Raw genomic sequence first — 14,284 nt, forward strand, 5'->3', positions numbered from 1 at the left:
TCGAACAGATGGTACTTCCGGGTTTCCGGAAATGAAGAAGCTCGGCTCAGGACTGAACAACGTAGAAGTAGTACAGAAGATAATATCTTTTTACACCGTTTTGGCTTGGTTGTAGTGGTAAGTGATTATTTATAACAAATTCAGAGAAACTGCTGCGTTTGGCCCGTTTATTACTATACTATAGTGTCGTTTCCTTCTTCTTGACAGAGAGAGTTTCGTTAAGGTCGAGGATTAGTCTTGAAGTCTATTCATTTATTGGTTGGTAAAATGAAGCAGAGAAATGAACAACAAGGCTGAGACGGTTTTAAACGCCGAATGTAAAGTCAGACACGTTGTGTGTGCGAACTGACGCAAGCAATGTGTGTGTAAACACAGTGGCACTTCTCAGTCAGAAAATGAGGCACTGAATTCGACTCGTGTGTGACTCGACTCCAATTTAATTCCTAGTGTGGGACTGTGGTCCGAATGCAAATGTATGATAAGTCTGTTTTCACTCTGTGTCTTGTCACGCGGGTCCGAGGAAGCTGAGAGTGACGTGTGTCAACCTGTGTGCCAGGTGATGTGTCCTGGTCCCCATGAATGCCCGTCGACGCCACAGTTCTAAAAACAGCCAGCAGGGGGCGTACTTCGGGCCCTCCCAGACCCAGGCGTTGCTGAGCGACCAATCGGACGCATCGGTCGGGGCTGCGTCTTTCGCGGCCACGCCCCCCTCGGTCCCTCTCTTGGACAGCAGTAGTATGTCCTGTCGTGACCGGACCCAGGAGTTCCTGTCCGTGTGCAAGTCTCTGCAGAACCAACGGGTAATTCTGTGTGTGTGTGTGTGTGTGTGTGTGTGTGTGTGTGTGTGAGAGAGAGAGAGAGAGAGAGAGAGTAAACACATGTTGAATATGGTTGTGGACTGGTTGGACAGGGAGTGAAATACTTCCTTAAGCTGTTGTCTCATTTTTCAGAATGGCCTCCAGAGAGATAAACAAGCTCTTAGTGCCATCAGACAGCGGAGTGACTTCACTCTCATGGCAAAGTATGTCCCTTCGGCACCATATCTGCTTTAATGTTCATTATATTAATCTGTACATACAGTGCTGCTTCAAAGTATATGAATTTTATAGAGATACTCATTGTTCCTGTATAAAATGTAAAACTTCTAAAATGAGCAAAAGACCGATTTACACCAATGACTTACCTACTTGGTGTAACCAGTGCAACTTGGGGTTGACTTGTTTTTGCACCTGCACTACTTCCAATTTTCTAGTACACATATGATTTCTTCTAAAGCAACATATGGAATTGGTTATTACACACCTGTTACGTCACATGAGGATTCCTTCTCATTAACTATTTCGTTGTAAAACTAAGGGACACAAGGGCTTCATACATGTTTAAGCAGTGCTGTCAATATAGCACATTTGCAGCTGAACTGCAGTTGAGACAAATAGGCATTTTTTGCCTTGTATAATCTGTTCCTCTAAGTTGCCTTGGACAAAGTCATTATTAGCTAAATAAAGACAAAAAACAGAAATGTATGATTTGTGACACAAACACAGTACTGTTATTTTAGTTACTTACAGGTGATCTGTTAGACCTAATATGGTTTTTATCTTTCCATCTTCCTTTTTCCATCTGTTCATCCTCCGTAGGAGAATTGGAAGGGACCTGACTAACACCTTCGCCAAACTGGAGAAACTCACAATACGTACGACTCCTCATTTTGGTTCTGAAGACAGCATTTACGGAAGTATATAGTCAGCTTTTGTTATAATTCATCGAAAGTGTGACAGATATGTCTTCATATACAGTTGCCAAGAGAAAGTCCCTGTTTGATGACAAGGCGGTGGAGATCGAAGAGCTGACGTATATCATTCGGCAGGTGAGACAGCCACATGTTTGTGTGGGCCTGTGTCTGCACACGCTCCGATAAGTGTTTGTTTCAGGAAAGGAGGAACATGACACTGATGTTTTAATATCCCCATTGTCATTAAAGCACGTGTACCGATGGCTGTAACCTTGAGTCTTTCTGCTCGTCCTCCTTTTCAGGACATTGGCAGCCTGAACAAGCAGATTGCACAACTGCAGGAACTGGTACGCTCCCGAAGCACCCAGAGCAGCCGACACATTCAGACGCATTCCAACACAGTGGTTGTCTCGCTGCAGGTGAGGGGGCTGCAGGTTCAGGATGGGACACCAGGGATTTGCCAAAGAATATATGGTCTCTTAATAATTGTATAACACATTTAGAGGTTGGCCATCTTAACAAGCTTTTTTTTTTTCTGTTAAGTCAAAACTGGCATCGATGTCAAACGACTTCAAGTCGATCCTGGAGGTGAGGACGGAGGTAAGACTTGTGGGCAGATCGGTGTGGTCAGTGAACCCCCCCCCATGCACTCTAACTCTGGGATTCTGGAGTCACCTGTGTGCAAGACAAACTTTTCCCTGCCACTCCTGCAGAACCTCAAGCAGCAACGAAGTAGGAGGGAGCAGTTCTCACAGCCCCCCGTTTCCACGGCAACCCTGCATGCTGGGAACCTCAGTAAGAGACCCCCCCACACACCACATTTAAGATTGTTTGTTTCAGGAGCTGTGTGGACTGTGACATGAACATTAATGGCAAAGCTATGAATTAATCTAGTTAGTACTTTGTGTTTTTGGTTTCTATTCCTTTTGTCCTTTATGTCTCTTTCTGTCCCCTGCATACTATTCACACATTCGACCATCCCTCTGTCCATCAGATGGGTCACTGTTGATGCAGGATGAGCCAAGGCGGTCTGCTGATGTGTCCATTGACATGGACTCTCGCACCAGCCAGCAGCTACAACTCATCGACGAACAGGTGAGGGGTCCCCTGTGCTGCCCCCACCCCTGACCCGTTTTGTACTGCGCTACAGAAGAGCCCAATACTATCTGGCCAAACATGTTCCTCTGCTGACAGTTCCTGTCTCACTTGTTTGTACCCATTTATACATGAAGGGTTTCTTAAGGCATGGGTTTTAAAAAATGTGTCAAAGCTTTTTAATAACTTTTATTGAGGGGGGGAAAAAAACACAAAGGACAAGTGGATAGCCCTGTCTACAAAGGTAACTGAATCGATAATGCCCTCAAAACTTTGCCAGAGTTTAATTCTGTTACCATTACTGAGGCTCCTGTTACAGTGCGATCACTGTCAGTCACTCGCTGAAGAGAAGAGCCCTAAAGGGAAATATTAAAAGTATCGGTCCCTCAGGGGGTTTGAACCTACAGCCTGTTACAGGTCACAGTTCTTTAGTTGCTATGCTGCCCATCAAATACAGATGTGACATTAAGCTTCTATCTATGTCTTCAGGACTCTTACATCCAGAGCCGTGCAGACACCATGCAGAACATCGAGTCCACCATCGTGGAGCTTGGATCCATCTTCCAGCAACTGGCCCACATGGTGAAGGAGCAGGAAGAAACTGTGCAAAGGTGGGCTTTGGGATCAAGGCTCGCTGCAGTGTCCCAGCTTGAGGAGAGTCTGAATCTTTCATTCTTGCCTCTTTTTCTTCTCTGCTCTACTCATGCCACCCACATCCTTTGCTCTCTCAGGATTGATGCCAATGTGGAAGACACGCAGCTTAACGTGGAGGCCGCGCACACCGAGATCGTCAAGTACTTCCAGTCCGTCTCCTCAAACCGCTGGCTCATGATCAAGATCTTTCTCATCCTCATTGTCTTCTTCATCGTCTTTGTTGTCTTCTTTGCCTAAGCAAAGTACAGGATGGAGATGTGGGAGGAGCGAGTGGTGCAGAGCAAAGAACATGGATCCTCGTTCTTAACTGGATGGGAAGGGCACATTAGGATGGTCAGAAACGGGTTTGAACTGGCAAGACATCACACAATGTCTGCCGTTTGTGTTGTACTCCTACTGTCCACCTCATCAGTCTCCCTTCTCAAGTGAAGACATCTACACACCGTCTTCACATTTTAGAGAACCATTTATATAACCCTGAACACAGGGTGATGCCACAGACTGTCCCTGCTGTTCCTCTGAGATAAGACCTTTGTGTTCACGCTGGCCTGGTGGGAGGAGACTGGCTGCCTTTGATGTGTAGTAATTCTGCAAAGTCTCCATGGTAACAATGACGGGGTTCTGGTGACCAGAGTGACTATTTATTGCCTTATGACCCAAGCAGTTTGCTCTGACCCAGTGTTTCCTTTATCCGGACATGACCGTTGTGAACCCTTGAGTAACACCAAATATAAGTAATCCCCCTTTCTGCTCACAGGTGGCAGGTCAATGTAGCATTCAGGGGTATTTGCCACATTTAATTCATATGTGGACAAAGAATACTCATGCGGGACCAATACTGAAGTGGTGGTTCTGGGCTTTAGCCAAGTGTTTGGGAGCGTGACCTTTTAGTTAATGAAGAATGAGGTCAAATAAATTAAGTGCTGCCAGGGCTAAGCACAGTGTCCCGCACACTCATAGAGACACTATCCAGTTGTCTCCTTATACAAGGCCTAATGCAGCTGTGTGTTTCATCAGGAAGCTCACAGGCATATTGCACACACTCCATGTTTCTGTTGGTGTGTATGCAGCGTCACAGCATCGCCTTGTCATTCCACTTAAAGGCCAGAGTCCCCCTCTTCACTCATGATTCTGTCTTCTGCTGAAGATGAGCTGTACACTCTAGTTCATTCTGTAATTAGTTTGTTGCTTTTAAGGCTGCTTATGTTAGTTCTCTTTCTGAAACTTTATTTTATTAATAATAAAAATGAGAACATCTTTGTTCAACAATGATCAATCACGGCTGTTTGACATTGTCAAGACCACCCTCAGTCAGTGTTCCTTCCGTTGGTTGCTGTGCAATAATTCAACCCCTTTGAACAGCTGCAGTCCGTAGTTGCAAGTAAGAGACAACACTTGTTCCCTGACTCAGCTTTTGTTGCTGTGGGCCTTTTCAGTTCTTGTTAAATACTAACACTGCAGGTTTTGCTATGAAGACGTTTTTCACGTTGCAAAAAGTATAACTGTTTATAAAAAAAAAAAAATCAGACCTTTGGTGATGGGAATAATTTAAAAGCTTTCAAAACTAATGCTTGTTCAATAGTGGGAAAATTGAGACTGTGTGAGAGAGCGAGACTGACTGGTATCTGTCCAGGATGTACCCTGTCTCACATGCCATACTTGCTGGATAGGTGCTGGACCATGGTGGCCTTGCACTGGATATGTGGTTAGTAATGGTGGACTTCATAATGTGCTACGATTTGCATTCCGCGACTTAAGTCTCACATCCAATGGGACTCGGGCTGCATTGACACAGAAAACTGAGCAGGGTCTTGAGATACATGACCATTTTTGCATCTAGCTGACACTTTTCTCAATTTTTTACCCATTTATACTGCTGGGTAATTTTACTAGGTCAATATTAAGGTAAGTACCTTGCTTGAGGGTTCTCCAGCTGAGGGTGGGATTTGAACCTGTGACTTTTGGGTCCAAAAGCAGCAACTCTAACCACTACATTACCAGCTGTCCTGTTTGTATTTTTTGATAATGGTGAAGTTAAACCAATTGAAACTGCTGTTGTGGTTTTGAAAACAATGGTTTTTAAGCTCACTTCGAGACTTGGGGACACTGGAATCAGTATCAAGTAGCGAATCACATTACGTGTTGTGAAGCTGCGCAGTGGAGTAAAGCCTCTTAGACACGCGTAGCTCTTTGTAAGCTTCCTGTTGCACTCGGGTTCCCGGGCGCTGCGGAGCCGCTCTTATGTAACCGCACTCAGAAACACTTTGCGTCACAGAGATCATCTCCAGCAGAATGCTGACTACAGCACTTGTCTGTTGTCCTGCACAGTAACGTTTTCCTTGTTTCACAAACAGATGTTTACTGTGCAGTGAGCAGATGTTTTCCGGAAGGGAGGCTGAAAATGACCCAAATTAAAATGCTTAGATCTGAAACTGATTCCTGCAAATTGCCACCAGGGTCAAGTGACTGTTACCAAACCCTCACTAATTTAGAGTGTGGAAGCTAAACAGCCACTAGGTGCCATAGCACTTAGAGCCTTTACAATTCAACTGTGCGGGTTTGAGTCTCGCACGTTGACTGAAACCCCTTGTCCCAAGTGTAGTCGCGGCAACACAGCGCAAGGCTGGAGGGGGAGGGGACGCACCCAAGACAAGACACCAGTCCGTCACAAGGCACCCCAAGCGGGACTTGAACCCCAGACCCACCAGAGAGCAGGACCCCATCAAATCCAGTGCGCCACTGTGCCCCCTGCAGCTTCAAATCCCACCCTTGATTTCGATACTTACCCTGAAATGATATTGTAAAAATTACCCAGCTGGATAAGTGGATAAATTCTGCTAAGTTGCCTAGTGTAAAAACCCCACTGTAAGAGATTTCAGAGAAAAGCATGAGCTGAAAGAATAAATCACCAAGTGACAACTGCAGTTAAGGAATTCTCTGATGAAGTCTAAACTCAGCACGAGCCCCTCAGAGTCGCCGTCCAGCAGACACTCAACTGATGCCAGTGTTAAAGGAACTGAGTTCAGCCTGTGGCTGGATGTCAGGCACAAAGCCGCTTGACTGGTATGACAAGGCGTGGGATGACCGGAGTCTGTGTTGTCATGGGAACTGTTCCACTTCCTTGTCCAGGTGAATGAAAAGAGTTCACCGTGGTCCATTTCCTGCAAGACAATGTACAGTCCTGACAGAGACTGTGATGTTGCCTGAATCTCATCAAAGCAGAATTATTACAAAGAGAATATTAATTATCAAAGCTTAGTTTCTCTTTATTGATTTTCACTCTTTGCATGTATTTTACAAGACTGTTTACACCGGCTATTAGAATCCCGTGGAATTGAAAACATGGTGACGAGTCCTGACTGTCTGTGTGCTGTTTCCATGGCAGGATCATGTATTGCATCCTGGACTAATCTTTCTAAAAGAGCAGCAAATAGCATGTTGGACAGAGACAAGGAGTGAAATGCTGTGATTTTTTTGTTTTTTTGTCTTGGATGTTTCTTCCTGTTTACCCATCCTGTTTTCCTTTGTGCCACTTGCTTCCTGGGGTCTAGCGTCTTCCCCGTCCCCTGCTTTTAGCTCTGCGCTCGCTCCTCCGTGGGGGTTATATCCGGCAGGCTGTGCACCCTCCTGGCTCTAGCTGAAACCCCCGTGGGTGCCGGCTCTTCCTCGTCCCCAGACCAGGCCCCCTCCTCCGGCAGCTCACCCCCTCGCCCGCCCCGGAACGGGTTCACCAGGAACTGGGAGCGGAAGGTGATGTAGGACAGGCTCTTGCTGCGCTGCTTATCCCAGCGGCCGGCATGCGTCCTGAGCGCCCTCTGACCTGCCCCTGCCCGGCCCTCCTCCTCGTCCAGGCAGTCCAGTAACACCGAGCGGAAAATCCGGGGAACCTCGTGGGCGTCCGGCTCGAACTCCGCCACAAGCTTGCGCAGCCTGAAGGACGGGAGGCCGAGAGAGAGCGGAAGAGGAGGAGAGGTGAGATGAGCAAAACATCAAGCATCACGCAGCTGTTCCCCTTAATTCTCCCCAGTCCAGGGTTTATTGACAAACGCCACTGGCGCCAGTTGTCCTGCACATATTGCAGTTCGCTGTCTGAGATCCCCTGCAATTACATGTGTATCTGCAGCTGAGTGGTGGTGCAGGATGTGTGGCTCACATGGAGGAGGAAGCACAAGCAAACCTTGTTCCCCAACTCAGACATATTTACCCCTTTTTATTCAGCTGATGCACTTCTCAGAAGCAACTTGCGATGTTAAGATACTAACAGCCAGTTATACAGCAAGGAAAGTTCCACTAGAGCATCCTGATCAAGGCTATGACAGCAAGAGGAGGGATTCGAACCTGGGACTCCTGAATGTAGAGGCAGCAACCCTAACGGCTGCGCTACCCGTACCCCTGAAGTGCCGGCTGGCCCACCTGAGGATGACGGGCCCGCACTGCTGGGGCCGGATCTTGGCGCAGAGGTGGCACAGCTCGAGCAGTTCGCCCGTGCTCGGCTCGTAGGCGGGTCGCTGGGGCGGGTCGGCCAGCCAGCTGTAGTCCACGCTGGAACGCCGTCTGCGCACTTCGGCCCCCCGCTCCTGCTGCAGCCGCTCGGCCCGCTTGAGCAGGACCCCCAGCTCCAGCATGAGGGTGTCCGTCACGAGCTCCTCCGGCGAGCGCTGGCCCGGCACCTGCGGTGCCACCGAGAACACCCCCGACCAGGGGAACATCTTGGCAAGGAGAGAGAGTGATCGGAGGTGAGCGTCTGCTCGTGAGTTTATGTGAGTGTGTGTGTTCGGTGACAACAAGAACAAACATTCCATCTGCTGCTTGGAGCTGCGCACACTGCCTGGCGAGAAAATGACAGTCAACACACAGGTCGACCACTGGACACACACACCTTTTGGGGGTAGGTGCCCAGGTGTGACATCACCCGGTCCCATGAGACAGAGACAGACACACGTGTGTGCTACCATGAGGCTGAACCGTAGAGCGGAGACGCCAGGCCAGTGACCGTAGCTCTTACCTGGACGGCGCTGAGAGGCGTTTGCTGCGAAAGGGTCAAACGTGAGTGGAGATGTGGACGCAGAACGCAGCGGTCATCGACGGTGGGAAACACGTGAGTCGTCGCAGTGGGAGGCTGAACGACGTGCAGTTGGATGGGCAGCAATGCGGTAGCACTGTGGGACCCGGTGGGTTGCCTCGAGGTAATCCCTTATTAATACCGTCGCCTGCTGGCCCTCCTGCACCTCATCAGCACTTTTCTCACCACGGGCAGCTCAACGTGTTTACTTTGCTGCCGTCACGCCGCACGCCGGGCCCGTTCCGCGTCGCCGGTCAGCTTCCTTAGCTGCCACTCACACACAAGGCGATTAGCAGCGCTGCTTCGGGGGATTCGGTGCAATGATCGTCAATTCGGGAGTAGTACATAGGATCACGTACCCTTGTCTGTCATTACGCTCTGACTGCAAAATGTGGCCCAAGAAGTCACAAATACAAACGCGCTTCAGCTGTGTGTGTGTGTGTGTGTGTGTGTGTGTGTGTGTGTGTGTATTTAAACAGGAACATTTTCACCAAAATATACTGTACCAACAGGCCCCAGAAACACACATTCAACTGTGATACAACCACGACCCGTATGCTTCCATATTTTCAGTCTCTCACTCTCTCACACACACACACACACACACACACACACACACACACACACACACCTTTGCTTCTCTGCCACACCCTCAGTCTTTACAAGCCCAAGTGGAATCTGGGTGCCAGAGTTCTGGGCCACTCAGCAGGATTACGGCTCCGTACCGCTTACATAATATGGGATTAGATGTACCGTTAATTTTCCCATTCAGTAATACTTACATAAAAAGATGAATCACTTCCGCAACAACGAGGCAACTCTTGGGCCGAGTGGGAGGAATTCAAATTATGATTTTTATTTGTCACAAAAATCTGAGATGCTTATTGTAAAGTATAATTTTTTTAAATATATATGTATGTATCTAATCAATATACTGATTCAATCAGATCAATATAAATCAATATACTGAAATGTTCAATGAAATGAAAATAAACTTCAGGGTAAAGTTGAAGGACGGTGCCACACTTGTCTGCGGTGTATGACAAAATATAATATTTTTAATTGTTAGTATTCTTGTTGTTATGTGCATTATTTAATACTGAACTGTCATTATGTGTTAAATTCCATCAGTGGCCTTGCATTTGCTTGATGAAAAGATGTGTGTAAATTAAAAAATAAAGGCAGAGAGATGGTGAAAAGGTAGTACATTTTCCCTTTGAATTCAAAGACGCGACACATTTGGCTTTAGTTATCCATATGGTTTTCATGATTCAGAAATAGTGGCGCTGCAACAGCGCAACTCCTTTATGCTGCACTTCAGTTTGACCACTGGGGGGCGAGATGACAAACATGATTTAGTCATTTGAACTGTTCACTGCATAGGCAGCATTTTGCATCTCATACGAGACACTGCAGAAAACCCAGTGAAAAAATTGTATTCCTGCCCAGCGAGTGTTTACTGAGAGTGAGGGAGCGGAGGGTGAACAAGAGGAGCGAACAGGATGAGTGTAAGAACATTCTGAGCAGTGTCACACTTCAGCCAGGACAGTGTGCAGGATTACACTCCGCTTACATTACAAACACACATGTTCCACGCAACTAATCGTTCATTTTGAGCTTAACAATGTATGACCATCCAGGTGCGAACTGCAAGGGATCATCATCATCATCGCTGTTGTCATCATTGTCATTTGCTACCAAGGCAACATGTCCAGGACACCAAATTGCCCACACAGTACAGAGGGGACTACATGGTGGCACAGTGAGCAGTGCTGCTGTCTCACAGTGCCTGGGTGGTGCGAGAGGATGTGGGTTCGATCCCCACTCAGTCTGTGTGGAGTTTGCATGTTCTCCCTGTGTCTGTGTGGGTTTCCTCTGGGTGCTCTGGTTTCCTCCCATAGTTCAAAGACATGCTGGTTAGGTTCCCCCATAGTGTGTGTGTGTGTGTGTGTGTGTGTGTGTGTGTGTGTGTGTGTGTGTGTGTGTGTGTGTGTGTGTGTTCCACTGATGTATGGATGAGTGACCCAGTGTAAGCACTGTATCTAGCAGTGTAAGTCATCATGGTGAATAAGGTGGGTGGACTGATAGCGCTATATAGAGTTCACTGAAAGTTACTTTGGAGAAAAGTGTTTGCTAAATAAATAAATGTAAACGTACTGTCAGTTCACTCAACACGCACACTGAGTGTTATAGACCCAGATCCAAAAGGTACCTGTAATAAAACCACTGAACCCTAGTAAAGTTAAGGTTAACCTAAAGAAGATATTATTAAGCAATAATAACACTGATTGTAACCATTAAAAAAACCATAACAATCGGGTAGAAAAAGTTGAAGTGATGCAGGGCCGTACCAGGCAGGATGACTGAAATCCTGGAACAACTGAATTATTAAACAGAGTAAAGCAAAAAAATCTGAAGCGGAGAGAAATATTTGCATCGCAGAATGCAATTAGCAGAAGTCTGTGAGCCGATAGATTGACTGCAGCGCAAAAACATTTAGAACGACGGAACGCACCGACTGGACTGCCTGGAAGGAGAGGCCAGGACTGCTTCGGTTTGAGTCTAAGTAGTACCGGAAAAAAATGGCCCGTTTCTTTGGATGCAGAGCAAAAATGGGCGAGCGCACGTAGGCTGACCGAAAAGGACGGCGATGAAGGCATCGAGCCGAAACGCATCTCTTCCGCTACAAAAAATAAACCCGTTTCGGCATCCCTGTGTGTCTCTGTCTTTTTCTTTCTCGTTCACATATACCGGGGGGTTTAATTTGATTTTTACACTTTGTTGAGTGCTGGGGGGGTGCAGAGGATCAGTTCTCCGGCCATTAACACAGGGGGCGCTAGTACTATTACCCCCAGCGGTCCGTGAGTATGGAGATACGGAGACGTGGAACGCAAAGCTGATCTGCAGAGGATGTTGACTCCATCGCCGCTCCACAGGTTCCCACAGGGGTCCGACCCTCCGCTCAGGCCTCGTTCAGTCACGAACTATTCCCAGCGGGCGGCGAACGATCAGAATTATCTTCGAGAGATGGTGAAATTTTGGCGCGTCCGGCCAGTCGGCCCCCCTCGCTGGACTCAGCCCGTCCTCTTAAATCTTTAGAATACACACACACGCACACATTTTCAGAACCACTTGTTCCAGACAGGGTCATGGGGAACCAGAGCCAACCCAGTAACACAGGGCATAAGGCCGGAGGGGGAGGGGACACACCAAGGACAGGACACCAGTCCATCGCAAGGCACCCCAAGCGGGACTCGAACCCCAGACCCACCGGAGAGCAAGACTGTGGTCCAACCCACTGCACCACCACACCCCATCTTTAGATTATTTCTGCATAAATGTTTCCCATCCTTGCGGTTGCATCGCCGTTCCCCGCGTCCGCTGTTCTTTCCGCGATCTCCCCTTTCCTGAGCTCCCCCTCCAGTGCCGGAGTGTGTAATGCACTCATCCCTGCACATCATCACGCAGACAATGCAATTGGCAGCTTCTCACACTAAACACTCCTGAGCACGTCTTCTTGGGATACTCTGCTCCGCTCGCTCCATATCACGTCAGGAGGCCATAATGTCTCATATCATTTACAGGTGATATAATAACGGACGCTGACGGTTGCCGAAAGCCTCGTAGTTCGCATCATCAGAGTCCGAGCTGGAAATGGTAGGAAGGGTGTGGTGAAAGGTTCGAGTCGCTGGGAAAAACCAAGCAACCTAATGGACGTCTAACGAGCTCCGACGCCGCTACGAAAGTCCCGTCTTAAAGAAGAAAAGGGGGCGACATCAGTTTGAGGAGACGTGAGCGAGACCCTGAAGTCACGGCACGGCGATATGGATGGATCTTGCGTTAAACTGGACGTTTTACCACAAGTCCTCTGTGTGTGCAGTAGACCGTAGGTGGTTGAAAGGAATGGCTCAGTGCACCGTGGGAAGGTCGGACGAGGTGCGGAGGTGTACGGTCAAACCTGAGAGGGATCACAGAGCCTGCAGGTTTTCCTCACGTCTCAATACGTTTTCGGTGTCATTATTTACCAGGGACTGTAGTGGTTAGAGCTTCTACCTACTGATCCAAAGGTCGTGGGTCCAAATCCCACCCACTGTTCAAATGTCCTTGGGTAAGGTGCTTATGCTGAATTGCTCCAGCGAAAATTACTCAGCTATGAGAATGGGCAAGTCATGGTCGGCGTCCTAACATCGTAAGTTGCTCGGGGGGCAAAGTTAAATGAACTAAAATCAGTGTAAAATCACGTTGCTCTCGGCGGTTGGACCGCGTTCCAACCAGCAGTTGCAACCCGTTCCCTCTGTGTTTCTAAGTGTGCCCTTGTATTTCTCAGAGGTCCTCAACTTTCTTCTTCCATCTTCTTTTTCGCACTTCTATCCCCGCCAGCCCCCCCACCACCCACGCCCCCCCCCACAAACTGTAAAAGCTTCCTGCAGCAGGGTGGGATTAGATTAATGTGAAACGGGAGAGTTTCTCGTGTATTGATTACCAGAGAGACAGTGTCGTTTGGAGGTGTCTTGGCGTCCGCTACACTTTGCCCGGAGGGGGACCTCACTCCATTTCCAGGTCCCTTCCGGGAGCTTCTGCTATTGGCTGCCCAGAAGACGGAGGTAGAAATGGCTGTAGAAGAGGTAAACCACAAGTAAACTCTGTGCTTGTTTCAGAATCATGCAGCAGGTTCTCAGCCCCCCCCCCCGCCGACAGCAGCTTTTCACCTGTCTGCCCTCAGACTCAAAGGCCTGCAGCCCAAACTGCTGCTAATGAGTATCAATGATTTGCCTTGAATGTTTCTGTCAAAAGGGGGGTGTGGTGGAGCAGTGGGTCGGACCTTGTCCTGCTCTCCCATGGGTCTGGGGTTCGAGTCCCGCTTGGGGTGCCTTGCGACGGACTGGCGTCCCGTCCTGGGTGTGTCCCCTCCCCCTCCGGCCTTACGCCCTGTGTTACCGGGTAGGCTCCGGTTCCCCGTGACCCCGTATGGGACAAGCGGTTCTGAAAATGTGTGTGTGTGTGTGATTTGCCTTGAATGTTTCTGTCAAAAGGGGGGTGTGGTGGAGCAGTGGGTCGGACCTTGTCCTGCTCTCCCATGGGTCTGGGGTTCGAGTCCCGCTTCGGGTGCCTTGCGGCAGACTCGCGCTCCCCGCTGGGTGCATTCCCTCCCCCCGCAGCCTTACATCCCGCGATGCTGGGTTAGGCTCCGAGTTGCTGCAACGCTGCTTGGAGCAAGCAGTTCAGACGGCGTGTGTGCTTCCATCAGTGATTAGTATTTCTAGACTGTGATTTTTTGGAGCGTTTGGGCAAATTTTTATTGTACTTTCCACGCTGGGTTAGAGACAGCTGCAGGGCTCACACATCTGGACAAGAGAGCGGGGAGGAGGGGTGGTGGCAGCTTCGTGGAAAACAATCCAGCATTTCCACAGGTGATGCCAGCAGACCGAATAATCTAATGAGGGAGGCTGGCTTGGTCCCAAGAGCTCGACTGGACCCTCTGGAGGAAGCGATACAGAGAAGGACTGTAAATTAACTCCAGTCCATCACGGGCAATGACTTGAACCCTCAGCACACCACCCTGCTTGAACAAGAGAGCACCTTCAGCAACAGACTGTCCAGTTGTGCTCCTTTAAGGAGCATCACCTGTGGTCATCGGTGCCCTTTATAGCTAATAAAGTTTTTCTAATCTATCTATCTATCTATCTATCTATCTATCTATCTATCTATCTATCTATCTATCTATCTATCTAATCTAATTG

At 48.4% G+C, this 14,284-nt stretch overlaps 2 protein-coding genes across 2 annotated transcripts; one reads left to right on the top strand and one right to left on the bottom strand.

The window, feature by feature from the left end:
* Nucleotides 1-4,757, top strand: LOC108920265 (syntaxin-5-like). Its single transcript, XM_018728885.2, has 11 exons — nucleotides 1-117; nucleotides 557-800; nucleotides 951-1,021; nucleotides 1,638-1,693; nucleotides 1,797-1,867; nucleotides 2,035-2,151; nucleotides 2,276-2,332; nucleotides 2,446-2,527; nucleotides 2,727-2,827; nucleotides 3,317-3,438; nucleotides 3,559-4,757. The coding sequence occupies exons 2-11, from the start codon at nucleotides 576-578 to the stop codon at nucleotides 3,716-3,718; spliced, it is 1,062 nt and encodes a 353-aa protein (XP_018584401.1). The 5' UTR covers nucleotides 1-117; nucleotides 557-575; the 3' UTR covers nucleotides 3,719-4,757.
* Nucleotides 4,758-6,941: 2,184 nt separating this feature from the next.
* LOC108920246 (protein RD3-like) lies at nucleotides 6,942-13,097 on the bottom strand. Its single transcript, XM_029247468.1, has 3 exons — nucleotides 13,027-13,097; nucleotides 7,895-8,190; nucleotides 6,942-7,411 (listed from the first exon to the last, which is right to left on the bottom strand). Exons 2-3 carry the CDS (start codon nucleotides 8,188-8,190, stop codon nucleotides 7,054-7,056), a joined length of 654 nt encoding a protein of 217 aa, XP_029103301.1. The 5' UTR covers nucleotides 13,027-13,097; the 3' UTR covers nucleotides 6,942-7,053.
* Nucleotides 13,098-14,284: the final 1,187 nt, after the last annotated feature.

Source organism: Scleropages formosus, chromosome 21 (genome assembly GCF_900964775.1).
Source record: "Scleropages formosus chromosome 21, fSclFor1.1, whole genome shotgun sequence".
NCBI lineage: Eukaryota > Metazoa > Chordata > Actinopteri > Osteoglossiformes > Osteoglossidae > Scleropages > Scleropages formosus.

Excerpts from the sequence above, each read along its gene's own strand:
- LOC108920265 (XM_018728885.2), top strand. The coding sequence starts at position 576 with ATGAATGCCCGTCGACGCCACAGTTCTAAAAACAGCCAGCAGGGGGCG. Across the intron at positions 1,022-1,637 it reads GACTTCACTCTCATGGCAAA|GAGAATTGGAAGGGACCTGA; the intron begins GTATGTCCCTTC and ends CATCCTCCGTAG. Across the intron at positions 2,828-3,316 it reads TACAACTCATCGACGAACAG|GACTCTTACATCCAGAGCCG; the intron begins GTGAGGGGTCCC and ends CTATGTCTTCAG.
- LOC108920246 (XM_029247468.1), bottom strand. The coding sequence starts at position 8,190 with ATGTTCCCCTGGTCGGGGGTGTTCTCGGTGGCACCGCAGGTGCCGGGC. Across the intron at positions 7,412-7,894 it reads TGCGGGCCCGTCATCCTCAG|GCTGCGCAAGCTTGTGGCGG; the intron begins GTGGGCCAGCCG and ends CCCGTCCTTCAG.